Here is an 18,989-nt window from a genome sequence, read left to right as displayed (position 1 = left end):
AGCATCACCACCTTCTTTCAGGTTTCCTGCCCTTTCAACCCTTCTCCCCATCGAGGAGCTTAGCCAGACACAACAGCTGTTAACTAGCATTTCTTTCAAAGAAAATTCTCATGTAATAGGAAAAGGCTACTCTCCACTACAACTACATGCAAAGAAGAGTCCATTGCTGTTCATTTTTTTTTGTTTGTTTTTGTTTTTTAAAAAGATGTCTCCTCAGAACAGAAGGGTTTGGGCCTGGGGGTGGGGGTAAGAGGTCCTGTCTCCCATCCCCCCGGGGACTCTAGGGTGTGAATTATTGTCCTTTCCTTTCCCTGTCACTAAGAGCCAAGCTATCACTGGCTAAGCAACTTCTGCCTTAAACACCCTCTCAGTGAGATGCTTGCAGGCACAGAACCTGAGTTAATACTGCTTCAATGCTTATATCCATTTACTCAGCAAATTTGAGCTCTCTATGGTAATAAAAGTCATCACTGCAGCTTTTCTTTAGCAAAGACACCCATGACAATGAGAGGAGGAAGAGAGAGTCCCCTCCCTCTGTATGCAGGGTTGGGTAGGATTTCCTTTTGCATCACTTTTGCTCTTTCCTGGGTTACCTCCTCTAATCAGATCCCAGAGGCAGGAGCAGTCTCTGCATGCTCGGCTATTATATTTCTTCAGGGGATGGTGTGTTTATTTTAATAAAGAATTATTTCAAATGAAAGGCCCTGATCATCAGAATTCTCTGGGGGAAACTTTCTCACTAAGGATTGGGGCGGGGAGGGGGCAGAGAGGAAAATGAACGCTCCTGGGTTTGCCCCACAGCTCCCCATGTCAATGATAAAAGAGCCTAGATTTGTATGGAAGGGAAATAGTTGGCAGATTTCTCTTCACTGTCCTGACAACCTTTGGCCATGAAATTAAAAAGCCAGTTATTGAGTTTAGTTTCTAATAGCTTTATCCTTGCCAATGATTAGACAGAGAAATCTGGAATAGGTGGCTTTAGCCAGGCATGGTATGTGCTGAAATGCCAGCTGAATTACAATAGGGAGCCATTGCAGAGGAAGGAGGGGTGTGCACATGTACGTGTGCGCGCGCACACACACACACACACACACACACACACACACAATCTCCATGAACAAAATGATTGAACTCAATGTGGCAATTTCAACTGAAACATTCCAGCATTGTAGCAGCAATGCTGATTTTTCTGATAGACTGGACTGCAAAGCATTAAGTAGAGGTTATTTCCCATTCCCTGTGCACTCTGGTTAGGAAGGGGATGCATTTGGAAAAATCAAATGACAACACTAACAGTAAATCACAAACTGTGTCAGTAATTTGGGGGGTAATGGTGAGGAGCAGAGATTGCCAGGGACAGTTCTGGAATTGCAGACAGCATTCCCAGCACACAGGCACAGATGCTCCTGCATCCATCGACATTTAAAGAAAATGAATTCAGACTTGAGCTCTGGGTGCTTCAGGAAGTCTCCCATCTCCACTTCTTCACAGCTGTGTCTCGGGGAGGGGTTTGGTGGGCAGATTATGGAGGAATTAGGGTAACACAATAGAAGATATTTTATTTAAAGAGACACTATCAGGTCAGGTTTGCCTCCACATGTAGGTTTTGTGAAACATACTAGGTCTGTATTCCCATTTCTGAACATGATTTTTGTAACTGCAACCTAGTTTATTCAGAGTAGAATTGGGGCCCCACTTTTCAGGGTTTTAGCATGATTCAGGAGCTCAGTTAAAACATTATTCTGTCCCTTTTATACAGCAAGACAGAGCTATTTTTTAAATTTGCTGGGGGACAGCTATTTTGTAACCCTGTCCTCCTTCAGGTTGGTAGCAATTGCAGTGTAGAGCAGAAACCTGTGGAGTTGAGCAAATTTGCGTGTGTGTTGGTTTTGCCTATCAGAGTTCCCAGTGTGTGATCGCTGTTTAATCCTATGCATCCAAACTCATATATCTAACTGGTCAACGCAGCATTGTGTGTTTTGATGGATGGGGGAAGGGGTGGTGGTGGTCAGTGCTGTAGTCAGCTTTCTTTGGCAGCCAGGGGAAGTGCTCAAGTTTTTACTTCCTGTAGATTTACAGAATGAACAGCTTGGCTGCACAGGTGGCAAATTATCGCAACAGTTGAGAAGTACAAGGTATGTTCACCCAGCCCATAATTCTCTTCTGAAGAATGTACAGTGTGTACTAAGCCTGCCAGCCTTTCGAAAAGATCATAAACCCAGGGAGAAAATGTATATTCGCTGTTCATTTGTCATTCATGTTGTGCAACATATTATCCATGCAACGTATGCTATGTGTACGTGACACCTTCCGAATTGGCCTCAATTCATACTGCAAACACTTAAGCATGCATGTAACTTTACTTATGTGAATTATACTATAGACTTCAGTGGACCTGCTCATGTGAGTAAATTTACACGTATGTTTCAGTGTTTGCAAGACTGGTCCCCTATATCATTTTAAATATTATTGTTGATACTAATGCATACAAATACCTGGGTGTTGCCGTAATAAACACTTTACATATACCTTAGGTAAATATTTGAATAATATACACATTTTTATAATTTGTTGAATTCTGTAACTGTTCTGTGGTGTGTGTTGCTGGCAACTGGAACGAGTTTGAGTTCTATGGACTGCATCTTTAAGTGTCTATGGAGACTATATTTGTGAGGCAGCGCTGATGCAGAATGTTACAAAGGAGACATGATGTGCTCTCAAATGGAAATTTCACTTTTGTTTTTTCTTGTTTCATTGTTTCCCTTTTCATTAAAACCAATCACACTGAAAGTATTCAGAAAAATATAACATCTTCTATACTAGATAGATTATTACTATTACATTATGAAAGTGGGAAACATAAGAACAGCCATACTGGGTCAGACCAAAGGTCCATCTAGCCCAGTATCCTGTCTTCCGATAGTGGCCAATGCCAGGTGCCCCAGAGGGAATGAACAGAACAGGTAATCATCAAGTGATCCATCCCCTGTCGCCCATTTCCAGCTTCTAGCAAATAGAGGCTAGGGACGCCATCCCTGCCCATCCTGGCTAATAGCCATTGATGGACCTATCCTCCATGAACTTATCTAGTTCTTTTTTGAACCCTGTTACAGTCCTGGCCTTCACAACTTCTCTGGCAAGGAGTTCCACAGGTTGACTGTGCGTTGTGTGAAAAAAAAAATGCTTCCTTTGTTTATTTTAAACCTGCTGCCTATTCATTTCATTTGGTGACCCCCTACTTCTTGTGTTATGAGAAGAAATAAATAACACTTCCTTATAACTTTCTCCACACCAGTCATGATTTTATCATATCCCCTCTTAGTTGTCTCTTTTCCAAGCTGAAAAGTCCCAGTCTTATTAATCTCTCCTTTTACGGTAGCCGTTCCATACCCCTAACCATTTTTGTGGCCCTTGTCTGAACCTTTTCCAACTCCAATATATCTTTTTTGAGATTATGAAACTGAAAATTCCTTGTGGATGATAATCAGATGTGTTTCTTCAGGAGCATGGGGAATTTCCCATTTCACATAGTTTGATGAGAAAAATAGCCATTTTATGGATATAGCATGAAAAATGAAATTTGTGTTATTGAAAAGTAAATGAAAAGGATCACTTAGCGTTTGTGAGACAGAATTTTAATTCCTCTGGTGTAGCTTTAGAAACTATACAGTGGATCGATCATCCTGCCATTAGATGCAACTAACTGCTATTCATTGCAACCTGAGTTACTCCTATCATGCAGAGAGAGACAGGCCCCAGAAGTTAAGGAATAGAGAGGGAGAGAGACTCTTGTATAAAGAGATGGGATTAGACTTTCCTCAACAGGATTCTAAAAGGAGTGTCAGATTTGTAAATGGCTCCTATTGATTTTATGTTTGCAATCTAAAAAAAATTGGATTTCATCATGAAATCCTTGGGGTGAAAAATATTTCCTCCCCATACCCTGATATGACTGAAAAACTGCCTTCTTCTAAGCTATATGCAGTGCTCACAGCTCGTCATTTAACCAATGCAAAGTAACCAAAAACAGGGCTGCAGGTGTTTGAGATCCTTTTAGCCAGTCCCCGTAAAAAAAAATTCCTTCAGACAGTCCAGAGCCCTGGGAGAGTGTCAGTTTCTTTGATTGCTTATTGTAGCCATAGCACCGGAGATAAAAGTTTAATGCATTTTTATTTTCTCAAAGCTTTTATGTATTCATCTGTGTGGAGCAGTATATCTTCCTCCACATAACCATGGTGGTTTAAGAATGTGATGGGTTAAGATTAGGTGGTTTAAGAATGTGGTGGGTTAAGATTAACAGATACAGTATCAAGTGTCTAGTGGATGGGGAGTGTAGTGGACATGTACACAACCACCAATAAATAGATGCAATAGTAGTCATTCAAAATTAGAAGTTAATATAACAGATGATAGGCAAATTAATTAGAAGAAAATCAGGACTGACCCAAGGTTCACCATTGGAAGTTTGTTATTGTGGTATTGCTGGGCTACATATACTGGTTCTCATGAGTGATGGGAGGCATGCACTGGTTTGTTATTGTAGGGTTGCTCTTGAATGCTGGACCAACTGCTAGAACTAATTATTTTTTCTTTCCCTACCTCCGCCCTTTTTTGCTTTTGTTTTTAACTAAAACCAGAAAGAGAGGGTAGGTCAAGTTTGAGGATGTCCTAACTTTAAACAGCTATATAAAAATTGCTCTAGTGCCTTTTGCTGTAACATTGTGGATTTACCCTGTAGCTCTTAGGAAGATGCTTTTTATGCTAGTTTCCTTATTCCTCTCCTACCCCTCCCAATCCCAGTTCCGTTTTAAGGGAGGTCAGGAGAGCGATGCCCTATTGTTGACACACGGGTAATCCAATCTTCCACCCTGTTGGTCTGCCAGGTTGCATTCGAACTCACCTGATGGCAGTGCAGGGCTGTTGCACAGACTCTGCCATTGGAGCTGGGAAGCTAATACACCTGAAGAGATGTTAATGAGGAAGAAAGTTCATTAGTTAATGTAAGAGGAAAAAAATAATCCCAACAATTTTGCAGTCCAATTTCTCTGGTTCTTCTGCAGCTTCCTGCAATAGTTAGCACAGGGCCTGCTCTGAGCTGTGCACGCAGCTTCCCCCCAAATACAAACCTGTGAGCAAATGCCAGCTGTAACTGAGAGACTTAAGATGAGCACTCAGATCTGGGGTGGTAGGGACAGGTGGGGGGCACATAGGGGATTTACAGTGTGGTCCCCAGCAGCCACATGGAAAATGCTAAAGAAAGTCCATACTGTCTTTTGGAACACCTCTTCGTTGGGACCTTCCTTTGAAAGGGGTTGGAGCCAGGCAAATTTTGGCTGATGAGTCCAGGAAGCCAGGGCAGAGCGGCCGGGGGTGAGGAGCCAATGGCACAGGATCTCTGTGAATCTCGAAGGGCCTCTGGCAACACCACGTAAATCTGTGCAGATCTGGGGAGATTTGCATAGTTTGGGGGATAAACCCTTTGTTATTTTGTGTGGGATGGAGGAGAACCCTGCCTCTGTGGGAAGAATTTACGCTGCTGCAGGGTGGTGTGATGGAGCCCAGTGTTATTAATGGAACTGTTTGTATTTGTTATGCACCCATCACTGAGGTATCCAGGTGCTGCTAAACCATGTTTCATTTGTTTGGACATGCAGGGACTGAATTGCCCCAAACAACCAAACCTCCGATGAGATATTGGATCTGATTCTGATCTCACTTAGAAGCAGTGTAAATCAGGGGCACTTACACTGGTGTAAATCAGATCAAAATCAGGTCCACTGTATCTTGAGACACGGAGTGCATAACTCTCCACCAGCACCTAATCATCCCTAAGTAGGAGGCATTTGGGTTCTAGAAAATCCCAAAAGAAACTAAAGGGGTGTGAAGTAAACCATCAAACCTCAGGAATGAATCATATACTGATGTATGTATTTCCGGTATAGGACATGTCTGCCAAACTCTGGGTGCTTTACATAGACTATAATACAACACTTAATCCTTAAAATAAATCACATTTACGCCTCTGACTTGAGAGATGAACTTGGAGGAGGAGGACAGAGTTAACAGCTGCTCCAGGACCATCCCAGGTGGTGACATATACCCTTCATTCAACTCCTTGCTTTAATGACTCCTCACTCACACACTCGATGGAAGATCCCTAGTAACTTCAGGGGGTGCTGGATTAGGCTTTAAGAAAAGGGAAGGCAGTGATGAAGGAGAGAGAGAAAGGGGAGGAGAAGAAATAGCAAGGGAAGACAGTGAAATACATAAAGCGGTAAATAATAACATGCATGTGTGATATTTGTTCAGCAACATTCCCCTTCCCATAGTTGCCAGTGGATCTGCGTCCTTGCTGCAGAAATCAAGCCCCTGCTCCTAGGGTTCCCCACAACCACCTGTTTTTAGTGCATTGAGTTGTCAGATGGGCAGGGGAGGGACCAAACACTAGGCACAGCTGGGATAAGGACCGTCAAGGTCAGAAGGCAGCAAGAGCTTATCAATTATTTGAGAGGGCAGAGTCATAAAAGGACCTTTTCAGTATAAATATCAGCTGTATTGGATGTGATGGGACTCAGAGGAGTGAGTTGTTCACACCAGACTAAACTCCAGTAGCCCTGGAAGATAAATTTTGTTTGAAGGAAGCCTTCACAGTATTACTTTGGTAGCGGCTACCTTCTCCTTGCTTGCTCCAGCCCAGTGACGGGTCTGTGGTCTGAACTGCCATAGGCACTATCACACCCAAACACTTGTCCTCACATGCATGGAGTCACACAAGGTCACGCATACTCACATCCTCTGGCACATTCCAATGCAAGTGCTCTTGCATAAATGTACATGCATCCACATGTACTCACCTCATACAGAAATATTCACTAGCACACAAATGCACACATATGCTCTTGCATGCTGGCACAAGCTACTCCATACAAATGCTCACTAACATCCATTCAAAGTGCATCCACATTCACATACAGGCACATTCATACCCACATCTTCCCAAGGTTGCTGACACTGCAAGCCTGTTAGTAACCATGGGAAAATTTCCCCAGAATTCCCTACCGTAGAAAAAGCTTGAGAATAGAAAAGGCAGCTGCATACTAGCTCTTGGCACCTTTTAGAGATCTGTAAGGTGGCCATTAGCAAGTGGCCTTCTTAGGAATTTGGGTTTCTCAAAGGTTTTCTGTTTGCCTTTGCACTTTGGAACCTGGCACTATAATGGTAGCTGTGTCATGTAAAAAACAACACCCTGATGTGAATATTCATCTCATCAGGTTTCTGGCCACCAGCTCCTAGATTTTTTTTTAAATTAAATAGTCTGTCACAAGGTTTAGGATGAATTAAAGAGACTGTACCAAGATTAGGAGTACTTGTGGCACCTTAGAGACTAACAAATTTATTAGAGCATAAGCTTTCTTGGGTTACAGCCCACATCATCCGATGCATAGAATGGAACATATAGTAAGAAGATTATATATATATAATATACACACATACAGATAAGTTGGAAGTTGTTATACAAACTGTGAGAGGCTAATTAATTAAGGCGGGCTAACATCAGCAGGAGAAAAAAACTTTTGTAGTGATAATCAAGATGGTCCATTTAGACAATTGACAAGAAGGCCTGAGGATACTTAATTTAGGGAAATAGATTCAATATGTGTAAAAAGAAAAGGAGGACTTATGGCACCTTAGAGACTAACCAATTTATTTGAGCATAAGCTTTCGTGAGCTACAGCTCACTTCATCGGATGCATTTTTCCACTGAACACATCCAATGAAGTGAGCTGTAGCTCACAAAAGCTTATGCTCAAATAAATTGGTTAGTCTCTGAGGTGCCACAAGTACTCCTTTTCTTTTTGCGAATACAGACTAACAGGGCTGCTACTCTGAAACCTGTCAGTATGTGTAATGACCCAGCCATTCCCGGTCTCTATTCATACCCCAGTTAATGGTATCTAGTTTGCATATTAATTCAAGCTCAGCAGTTTCTCATTGGAATCTGTTTTTGAAGCTTTTCTGTTGCAAAATTGCCACCCTTAAATCTTTTACTGAGTGGCCAGAGAGGTTGAAGTGTTCTCCTACTGGTTTTTGAATGTTATGATTCCTGATGTCAGATTTGTATCCATTTATTCTTTTGCATAGAGACTGTCCGGTCTGGCCAATGTACATGGCAGAGGGGCATTGCTGGCACATGATGGCATATATCACATTGGTAGATGTGCAAGTAAACGAGCCCCTGATGGTGTGGCTCATGTGATTAGGTCCTATGATGGTGTCCCCTGAATAGATATGTGGACACAGTTGGCATTGGGCTTTGTTGCAAGGATAGGTTCCTGAGTTAGTGTTTTTGTTGTATGGTGCGTGGTTGCTGGAGAGTATTTATTTCAGGTTGGGGAGCTGTCTGTAAGCGAGGACTGGCCTGTCTCCCAAGATCTGTGAGAGTGAGGGATCATTTTTCAGGATAGGTTGTAAATTTTTGATGATGCGCTGGAGAGGTTTTAGTTGGGGGCTGAAGGTGACAGCTAATGGCGTTCTGTTATTTTCTTTGTTGGGCCTGTCCTGTAGTAGGTGACTTCTGGGTACTCTTCTGGCTCTGTCAGTCTGTTTTTTCACTTCAGTAGGTGGGTATTGTAGTTTTAAGAATGCTTGATAGAGATCTTGTAGGTGTTTGTCCCTGTCTGAGGGATTGGAGCAAATGCGGTTGTATCTTAGAGCTTGGCTGTAGACAATGGATCATGTGGTGTGTCCTGGATGGAAGCTGGAGGCATGTAGATAAGTATAGCGGTTAGTAGGTTTCCAGTATAGGGTGGTGTTTATGTGACCGTCGCTTATTAGCACAGTAGTGTTCACGAAATGGATCGCTTGTGTGGATTGGTCTAGGCTGAGGTTGATGGTGGGATGGAAATTGTTGAAGTCATGGTGGAATTGCTGACTTAGAACAACGCTTCCTTAGCTCTCGTCCCCTAACACCCCTACTCTACTTGTGCTACATTGATGACATCTTTATCATCTGGACCCATGGAAAAGAAGCCCTTGAAGAATTCCACCACAACTTCAACAATTTCCACATTTCCTGGACACTACTGTGCTAATAAGCGCACATCTTAATGTTCACAAGCAGCCCCACAATCATAAAACAGTGTGTCGAGCTTAGTGCTCATGAGCAAGCCTATCTGTTTCAGTAAGGAAGCAGATTTCAGTTTCAGGCTTCCAAGGAGTTAGTAATGAGCTATTGCTCAAGGAAGCTGGCTTGAGCTTTGTGAGTTCTGAGGCCCAATAGTACATTCTTTGTGCACTGAAGTTAAGAGAAGAATTAGGTGCACAGGGAATACAGGACTGGGCATGTGGTAAGTTGTTGAAGAGCTGACTAACACCTAGAAGCAGGGAATCAAATGCATGGATATGATATAGCTGTAAGACTCAACATTTTTCTACTTTCTTGTGTAGTGAAAATGTTTCTTTATTCTGTATTTGTCTGTGTGGTGCAGAAACCACAGACATTAGATATACTATTAAAGTAAAGTAAGTATTTGCTGTGTAATAATTGCCATGTTCATGGCTAACAGATGCTATAATTAGGGTTCAGTAAAGGTTTCCATTATTACCTCTGCTTTTACCTGATCACGGCTTTCTGAAAATCTTCTTTTTAGGCTGAAATGTTCTTGCGTGGTCTTTTCCCAAAGATGGATTTATCATTTCAGCAAAATAGGTTCAGCCATGCAAGAGGGTGACGTTTGATGGAGAACTGCATGCTGTATGCTTAGGAGGAAGCGTACTTGCCCAGATCCTGAACTGAATCTGAATTGTGTTCAGTGAGACATGGATTGCAAGGGAGAACAAAGGCATTTGAACACCAGACTGATAGATTTTGGATTCTCAGGCTGGCTGCAGACTAGAACCAAAATGGAACCAGATTGCTGGCATTTACAATTAAAAAGGTCATAGAGGAATTTTTAAATTAAGGGTTGGGGAAAGGCCGACAGATGCAGCGGCGCACATGGTTCGGATAGACACATCTTTTAGGGAGGATTTATTAAAGGGGATACTCTATATTTTAATAAAGAGGAGAGGCTAGAAGTTCATAAAGTACAGGTAGGAACTGAAGAGACACAGTCAAATGAAAAAGGCTGGCAGAGTACGTTGTGCTGGTGGGGAAGAGGCACTATGTGTGAAAGAAAGCATAGAGTCATATAGTAAAAATCTTAAATGAATCAAACAGTACTGTAGAATCTCTATGGATAGAAATTCCATGCTTGAATAATAAGAGTATAGCAGTAGGAATATACTAGTGACCAGGATGGTGATGGTGACTGTGAAGTGCCCAGGGAAATTAGAGAGGCTACAAAAACAGAAAACCCAATAATAATGAGGGATTTCAACTATTCCTATATTGACTGGGAACATTTCACCTCCGATGGGATGCAGAGGTAAAATTTCTAGACACCATTAATGCCTGCTTCTTGGGGCGGCTAGTCATGGAACCCACAAGGGGAGTGGCAACTAGCAAAAGACAAAAACCGACAGCAATTTTTTTAAGTACATCAGATGCAGGAAGCCTGCCAAACAGTCAGTAGGGCCACTGGGCAATCAAGGTGCTATAGAACCACTTAAGGAAGCTAAGGCCATTATGGAGAAGCTAAATGAATTCTTTGCAATAGTCTTCACCTCAGTGGATGTGAGGGAGATTCCCACACGGAGCCATACTTTTCAGATGGCAGATTTGAGGAACTGTCCCAGACTGAGGTGTCCACGAATGAGGTTTTGGAACAAATTGATAAACTAAACAGTAATAAGTCACTGGGATCAGATGGTATTCACCCAAGAGTTCTGAAGGAACTCAAATATGAAATTGCAGAACTACTAACTGTGCTATGTAACCTATTGCTTAAATTAGCTTCTGTATGAGATGTCTGGTGGATAGCTAATGTAACACTGATTTTTAAAAAAGGCTCCAGAGGCAATACTGGCAATTACAGGCCAGTGTTTCTAACTTTAGTACCAGGCAAATTGGTTGAAACTATCGTAAAGTACAGAATTATCAGTCACACAGATGAACATGATATTACTGGGGAAGAGTCAACATGGTTTTGTAAAGGGAAATCATGCTTTACCAATCTATTAGGTATTGAGGGGGTCAACAAACATGGACAATGGTGATCCAGTGGATATAGTATACCTAGACTTTTAGAAAGCCTTTGACAAGCCCCCTCACCAAAGGCTTCTAAGCAAAGTAGTCAGTCATGGGATGAGCAGGAAGTTCCTCTCATGGACCAGTAACTGCTAAATGATAGGAAACAAAGGGTCAGAAGAAATGGACAGTTTTCACAGTGGAGAGGGGTAATTAGCGGGGTCTCTCATGGGACCAGTGCTGTTCAACATATTCATAAATGATCTGGAAAAGGAGGTGAACAGTGAGGTGGCAAAGTTTGCAGATGATATCGAATTACTCAAGATAGTTAAGTCCAAAGCTGACTGTGAAGAGTTACAGAGAGATCTCTAAAACTGGGTGGCTGGGCAACAAAATGGCAGATGAAATTCAGCATTGCTAAATGCAAAGTAATACACATTGGAAAATATAATCCCAACTATACATACAAAATGGTGGGGTCTAAATTAGGTGTTACTACTCAAGAAAGAAATGTTCAAGTCACTGTGGATAATTCTCTGCAAACGTCTGCTCAGCAGCAGTCAAAAAAGCGAACAGAATGTTAGGAACCAACGGCAAATGTTGGAAGACAGGATACTGGGCTAAATAGACCATTGGTCTGACCCAGTATGCCCGTTCTTATGTTCTTATGGCAGCTCTTGTCCCCAGCCTAAGTGAAAACAACCCAAAGGCCAATTTAATTTACATCTGGTTAACCAAGGTTTAATTTACACCATGGCCTTTCTAGCACTTGGGAATAACCAGGGTGCACAAGTACTTTGGTCATGCCCTCTTTTTTTGGTCACACCCCTACGTGGTTGTGACGTATGCTAGGCCAGCTCTTTGGCACCTGTGAATGTTGTCTATGTAGGGGGATCTCCTGGGTAGCTGGATAGGTTGACTTTCCAGCTCTTTTGCTGGACCAGAGTGGAAGGAGGGGAGGGCGGAATCTGTACCATTGTCTTTATGGCTGTTCTTGTTGGAGGAAGAAGCCCTCTCTATCCCATCCCTCAGACACGATGACATCTTTGGTATAAGCCTACCTGGTATTTTTTGTATCCTGGAGTCTGTGTGTAGTCTGGCCTAGGTATCATGTAGCAAGGTTGCAACCAGAAACCTGTACAGCAATCTACCTTCGTTTTCTCCAGCCCACAGACCACAACAGATTGCTTCAGAGGAACTGCTTACCCTTTTCCAAAAAATAGCTTTAAGGCCCAGATTCTTAAAGGTGTTTAGGCACCTAACTTCCATTTATTTCAATGGTAGTTAGGTGCCTAAGTAGCTTTACAATCTGGGCCTTACTTAGCTTTTATATCTTTTCTGGAGAGACAAAAACAGTGTGTGCAGCACCGCTGAGTCAAAGCAACACAAACTCCAGCATGGAACACTCATCCCTCACCTGCAGTTTAAGGGTTCAGCAAAAAAATCTGCTGAGTCTGGATTTCCCCCAGCCCACCTCTCTCAGGAGTTCACAGGGCATCTCTGAACACTAGGCGAAAGGTAGAGACTTTAAAATGCCACCACATGGTTATTAAACAAGTGTTCTCCCTTTACTGCTATAGGAAATGTAATATATTCAGTTCATGTCTGATTCTATTCTGCCTGGCACTTTATGTTGTCATTTATATCTGTGCAATATGTGTATAAAAACACTACCAAATAGAAATGGCAGGGTTTGATGCCTGCCTTGCTCTCACTGGGGCCAATGGAGGGCAGGTAGCTTGCATTTCCCCTGTTCAGGGGCTGCAGGAGCTGATGCAGCACAAGGCTAGGGCAACCCTGAGGATTGTCCTGCATTGCACCTCTGATTCAGTGGTCCCTGTGGGCACAGGTCTGCCTCAGGCATAACCCTTCTGCACCTTCTCTGTCTCCTTTCTCTTCCACCCTCCTCTTGATTCACCTCCATCCCAATCCCTGGGAAGAAAACACATGCTGCTTTTGTACACTGCTTTGCACACTCCACATATACATACTGCATGTACACATGCTGCCTGCACACACTGCTCATATACACTGCACAGGCACACTGCACACACACACACAATGCACATTGACGAGACACATTGTATTGTGGGAAAGTTCCATAATATTCTTTAGCCTTCCAGTGAACCCATAATCATTGTATGGGTTTGGGTCAAACCATGCAACAATTGTCAGTGTTGACTGAGATTTGATTTGAGGTTTGTTCACACCCTAGACTCAAAGCCCAGTTCAGGGGAGTTTTGAGAGCGGGGCAGATCACTGAGCAGTGTCTGGATTGGAACCAGCTAAACTGTTGGCCTGATCCCTTGCAAAGGAAAGCTGCTGAATTTCACACAATCTGAGTTGCCACTTGGTAGCCCAGTTTGTGGGATGTGAATGGTCCCAGTATCCGCCAAACAATATCGTGTCCAACTGCATCAGTGCCATTTAAGGAAGCTGCGTCATATCACACTGCCACACAAGCATTGCAGAGTTGCCACTCGTGACCTTGTCCCAGCAGGCGAGCTCCCAAGAAATGGCAACCCCCAGAATAGCGTCCAAAAAAAGGCTGCCAGGAATAAGAAAGTTCAATGCAGGCTTATATTGCCTGAAAGTTCTGCTGCAGTGTCCTTGAGTGCCCTCCCTCTGCCCTCAGTCTTTGCTTCTAATGTTTTATGCTCCTCTAACTTAATCCATTTTACAAAACATTCCATTCCTGTATCTCTCCGCCTCATCAACTCTCCAGGTCTTTTGAAATCTCATTTTAAAGCATCTCCTTTTTCCCTTGCCTCTGCTTCTTAATTTCTCTCTTTCCTTTATTAGCCCTAGAGTTGGAAGCTTTCATTTATTCCGTATCCTGACTTTGCATCACTGTGTTCTCTCATTTCGACACCTTTTATGGGCTTGACCTGTAAAGATCTCAGGACACCACATGTTTGAAAGATGCTCTAGAAATGAAGGGTCCAGGCCTGCAAGGCACAGTGTGCTCTTGACTCCCATTAAAGTCAGTGGGAGTTGAGGGTACTGAGCACTTTTTGGGGTGGGCCAGAAGGCTGCATTATGTTGTATTGTAGAGCTGGGGAGCTGCATGGCCATGCATTATGTTGTATTGTAGAGCTGCATGGCCATGCATTATGTTGTATTGTCGAGCTGTACTTGTGAAATGTTCTACAATAGCTGGTTAATAGCAGGACTCCTATTAAGGACTTTTTTTTTCTCTGACATCTTCCTCTTTGGATGAACACATGCTACTTTCTGTAATAGTCATATTGCTCCTTGTAGAGTTCATCGAATTCAGCACTAAACAAATACTTGAGCAAGGTCTTCTGAAAGTGTGGATTTCTAGTCTTGCCTACCTGTTGGTTTTGACTATGTCTTGCCATCATCGACTGAGCTGGAAACTGGGTCTGAAAGCAAGCTTGAGACTAAGGCATGAACAGAATAGAGTCAGTTTTATCAAAGGTTAGAGAAAAATGGACAGTAAGCAGATATAGTGGGGCATTGCTTAATGCTGTGTTTTAAGTTAGGCAAGAGAATGGTTAGCAATGCTACAGTGGCGGGGGGTTCCAGACATGCTATTAGCATAGAGTACACCTACAGGAAGAAGTCTTTTGGCTCATGATCAGCTGGATCTAAAGTACTGTACATTAGGAAGGGAGAGGGGGACGAAAGTCTGCAATAGTTCAGTGTTGCCCCAATGCAGTGGGGGACTGGGGTTGGTTTTTGATTGTATTGGTCTGGAGCTAGCCAAATAGATTGTAATAATGATAATACAATAATTGTTGTATGTTTAGTATTAGAGCTAGCAAAGCTGACTGAAATCCAGAGGTGGAGTGTGCATGAGGAGGGACTTCGGAGTAGGGACAGTATGTGAAAGGCACTGAAGTAGAGGAACTTGAAAACAAAACCATACACAGCATAACAGAGATGGTTCGGGAAGAGAGAATGATTAAGAGATCCCCCAAGAGTTCAATCAGAAGCTAAGTATATCTGAAAGGGAGTATCTATCCAGCCAAGTAAGTTATAAATGCACAATTTCTCTATGTTTTGTGTATTTGTGTGGCAAAAGCTATATGTTAATGAGTCCTGAGAAGCATTCATTTGATTACATTTTGACTAGCATTCCTTCAAAACTCCCCACAATCCCTATTAGGAAGGCTCAGAGCATGTCTCTCTCCTCAAAGCCATAGATGTGCCAATCTTCTTCCATTTCCTATGGAATAAACTAAAAACATTGGGCCACGTTCAGATCTCAGTTGTAGTTTATTGCTGTAAATCAAGAGCATAGTTATTTTTAAATACTTGGAAACTCTTCTAATTTCAAGGTGATGGGCACCATGTAGGTTGGTAAGTAGGTAGATAGTATCACAACTCCATTGATTTCAGTGAAGTTATTCCAGTTTTACATTGGCATGCAGGGGACAGGATCTGGCCCACACTAAGGAAACATTGTTGACCTCACACTATTTAAATATTGAGAAGAGATTCTCTTAACCAGATCAGGCTTATTATACTGCCAGGTTTCCTCAAGAAGGATGGGATTTTGCACGTGTTCATATGTTATTGAACCTGAACTGGGACCCCTTGGGATGAATGGTGGTGACGGAGGAGAGAGGAAGAAACATTAGGCTAGTATCATACAAACCAGACACCCTATTTTATTGCTTCTAAAGGGTAGGATCAACAGCAACCATCTGGGAACAAAAAAATCTCTGAGAGGCTATAATGTAGGTCATGTGGACTGTGTAACAATTAGGCCTTGTTGCATGATCTGGAGAAAGTGCCTCCTTCTGGAGCCCTCCTCACCTCCTCCCCAGATGGCCATTGCTGGAACCAAAAAGTATTGTGGTTTTATCAGGAAGAATTCCAAAGAAACCCTCTACTATCTAGAGAGTTGATCCTGGGACCTTTGGCTCCATGCCACAGGCCAAGACACCCTCATCCTGGAAAGTAAACACCCATGCCTATTAGCACTGCTGCATCTGTGAAAGATACAGGTCAATCAGACTTGCATAGCTGCTGAAGCTGCCAAACTGTCACCCCATTACAGTGTCATGGGAATCTCAGCCATTTCATTCCAGCCCTGACTGATGCCTTGCCAGCCTTGGTAATGAGATGTAAGCTCTTTGATTTGCACGCCTGCAGCAGAAAGGCCTTTCCCAGTGGAGCGACCATATGTGCAAACTTCAGGTGTCCTAGCAGTGACTGCATATGCTTTAGTGTGATTTATTTTTAGGGACTCTGTTTCCTTTACTGCCAGTCTATGTAATGTCTTTCTAACTTGTCCCCTGGCAACCTAGATGCCATTTTAATGGAGTTTATCTCATTGCCCTCTAAAATGGGATGTCAATGGATAGCTCTTCTGTTTCATTAAGAGCTAATGGAACAGACAGCAACCCCCCTACCTAGTTTGCAAAATGGTCTGGCAAGGCCGCCTCTGGATTCCTGGTGTGGTGCATGAGGCTCTGCATCAAACAATCACTCTGGTTGGCTTGGATTGAGGAAACCTCCCAGTCATATCAGACTTGGTACCTACCTGAAATCTAGTTCATAACCTGCTGAGACAGTTTTCGAAAGTGGTGCTAGATGCCACCCGGCTCTGTCTGGGCCAGGGCTGAGATTGAGCTGCTTGTGGGTGGTACTGGCTATACCAGCCCTTCTGTGATGGCCCCAACAGTTACTGCAGAATTTAAGCTTTCATGTAATACACCCAATCCCTTGCTCCCAGAGTACGAGTCCTTATGGCTTGTGATGATCTTGTTCTGAACATGACATGATGCAGGGCTAAGTCTCCTGACAATCAACAACTCGGAGGAGAGATGCCTTTGCAGGCCATAAATGCAGCAGAACTGAACTGGTCCCGCTGAACATCGTGTATGTGTGCGTGCAGTTGAGGGCGGGAAGGAGGGAGTGAAGAACAGATTAGGACTCTATATGGAAGCGTTTGGTAGCATGTTAGGGGTAGATGAGTAATAGATTTACCACTACATAGATCCACAGATCTAAATCACCCAAGTAATGGGTGCGCACAGGGATTGAAGAGGCAGCAGTGGAGTGCCTATGGATCACTCCACACCAAGATACTAGGCTGGGGTAAAGAATTCCTTTTCCTCAGTTCTTCTTAGATCCTCTGTGCAATGCCCATTTCATTTGTTCCTGATAGGTCTGGAGTGATGGCTTCAGTAACACGATTTCACCACCAAGACTGCAAGGCCAAAATCCTGGTAAGGTCACTGTAACTCTTTATCTTTTTAGACAAGTAAGTGTGTGTGTGTCTTGTGAATGAGCTCTTAAAAATCATGTTCTCTGACGCTTTTTTGGAAGAGTAGAATTTGTTCACTGGTGTCCTTGGCCAAAATTTCAGCTACTCCCTTCACTATTGGGTGCATGTCTGTGTTCTCCACCTAGAAATGGCTGCATTTCCGAGGTGTTGTGAAGGGCTCTGGGGTTTTTCAGATGAAAGGTGCTATATAAATGTAAAATATTACTACACAGACATGCACATATATTAGCATTATACACTGTGCAAATATAATCTCTTCTGCCACAAGCCCTCAGAGTATGACTCATATATTATGCTTACTCGCAAACTCTCTGGGAATTATTACAATCTCAAAGGCACCAAGCAGTTATTTGAAAGGACTTGGAGTACGATAAAAAAACCAGAGCATCGACCATAAAAATTCAACTCTTCTGACTTCGGTTTTCCCCAGGTAGAGAGAAAAAGTCAAAGCCAATATAATATAGCAAAATGATATGTATATTTATATCTGGTATGTCTATACTAAGTGGGGTTTATTTTTCTCTTGATACCTGTGCATAAAACCCACTGATGCTAAGGTGGGGGTTGTGTGTGCACATTAAGGGGACAGTATATCCTCACATATGTATGTATATTTACAGTGTATACACACATATTATGTATGTATTGTACCATTAGTCTCCACTTCTCATATTCACTCACAGTAATGGCCAGTGATGTGCACGTCACATTCCCAGCATGCAACATGTAGCCAGATACTTACTTATTTAATTCCCTCCTGTATTTAATGTACAACTGTTTTGTATGCCTTTTTATGAAGAGCGCAAGCATATACCACTATCCAATCAATTTAACTACATTAGCACCAGGGCTCTGGCCTGGGGGATGGGAAACAGTTTCTCCCTGTAATGCTGTGCTGCACACACACTGTACATAGATAATAGAGATTCAGATATCAAAATGCCAGAGGACACAGAGTAAGTTTGAATGATCAAGGTTTTGGACAATCATAGGAACTTTCAATGACACGGACAGATTGTAGAAGACACGACCCTATTTCTGGTAACTGATGTTTGAATAATCAGGTTTGTACTGTGTTCACAAATCTACAAATGATTTCAATAAACTGTGTGAATAAACAGATACAAGCCTCTGCTTTGACTTCCAGTGATGTTTTATTGAATTTGTGAACCAAGTAGTTTTCATCCTGGTTGTTCAGTCATGCAGAGTCAAACTAGTTTGTGAAAATCCAGCTGCAGGTTAAATCACTCCACCATAATACATCCTGCTGCCATCTGAAACTGTGGACACTAATCCCTCTGCAATTAGGAGGGCTGGTTCCCTACTATCTGCAGTAGCTGCTGTTGACAGCAGTAATGTCTGAAACAGGGAGTAGCATACAGTTTGATTTTCAGGAAATTGGGTTACTGTGGCTGGAAGATTGAACACACAGACAGTCAGACCTACAAAGACATGTGACAGGTCAGGCAGAAATCTATTTTTTTCTGCAGTTTATAAGAGGCATCCGTCCAGAGAATGCTTATAGGATCAAATTCACTCACTTTGGTCGAGTTACCTCAGGGATGAATTTGGCCCGCAGAGAAAGCAATAAGGGATTTA

General features: G+C 42.7%; 1 protein-coding gene across 3 annotated transcripts in view; it reads left to right on the top strand.

The window, feature by feature from the left end:
* The window catches only part of CPEB4 (cytoplasmic polyadenylation element binding protein 4), a 187,295-nt gene that overhangs the window by 9,945 nt on the left and 158,361 nt on the right, over positions 1 to 18,989 (top strand). For all 3 annotated transcript variants that reach the window (XM_084636782.1, XM_084636781.1, XM_084636780.1), the window contains one exon: positions 17,271 to 17,331. Coding sequence is in view for 1 of the 3 variants with exons in the window: in XM_084636780.1 (XP_084492906.1) it covers positions 17,281 to 17,331 (51 nt within the window). In the remaining 2 variants the exon portion in view is untranslated. The remainder of the gene's footprint in view (positions 1 to 17,270; positions 17,332 to 18,989) is intronic.

Source organism: Lepidochelys olivacea, assembly GCF_965140295.1.
Source record: "Lepidochelys olivacea isolate rLepOli2 genome assembly, chromosome: 8".
In the NCBI taxonomy this organism is placed as follows: domain Eukaryota; kingdom Metazoa; phylum Chordata; order Testudines; family Cheloniidae; genus Lepidochelys; species Lepidochelys olivacea.
The sequence above is the reverse complement of the archived record's forward strand: the minus strand, read 5'-3'. Positions and strand labels throughout refer to the sequence as shown.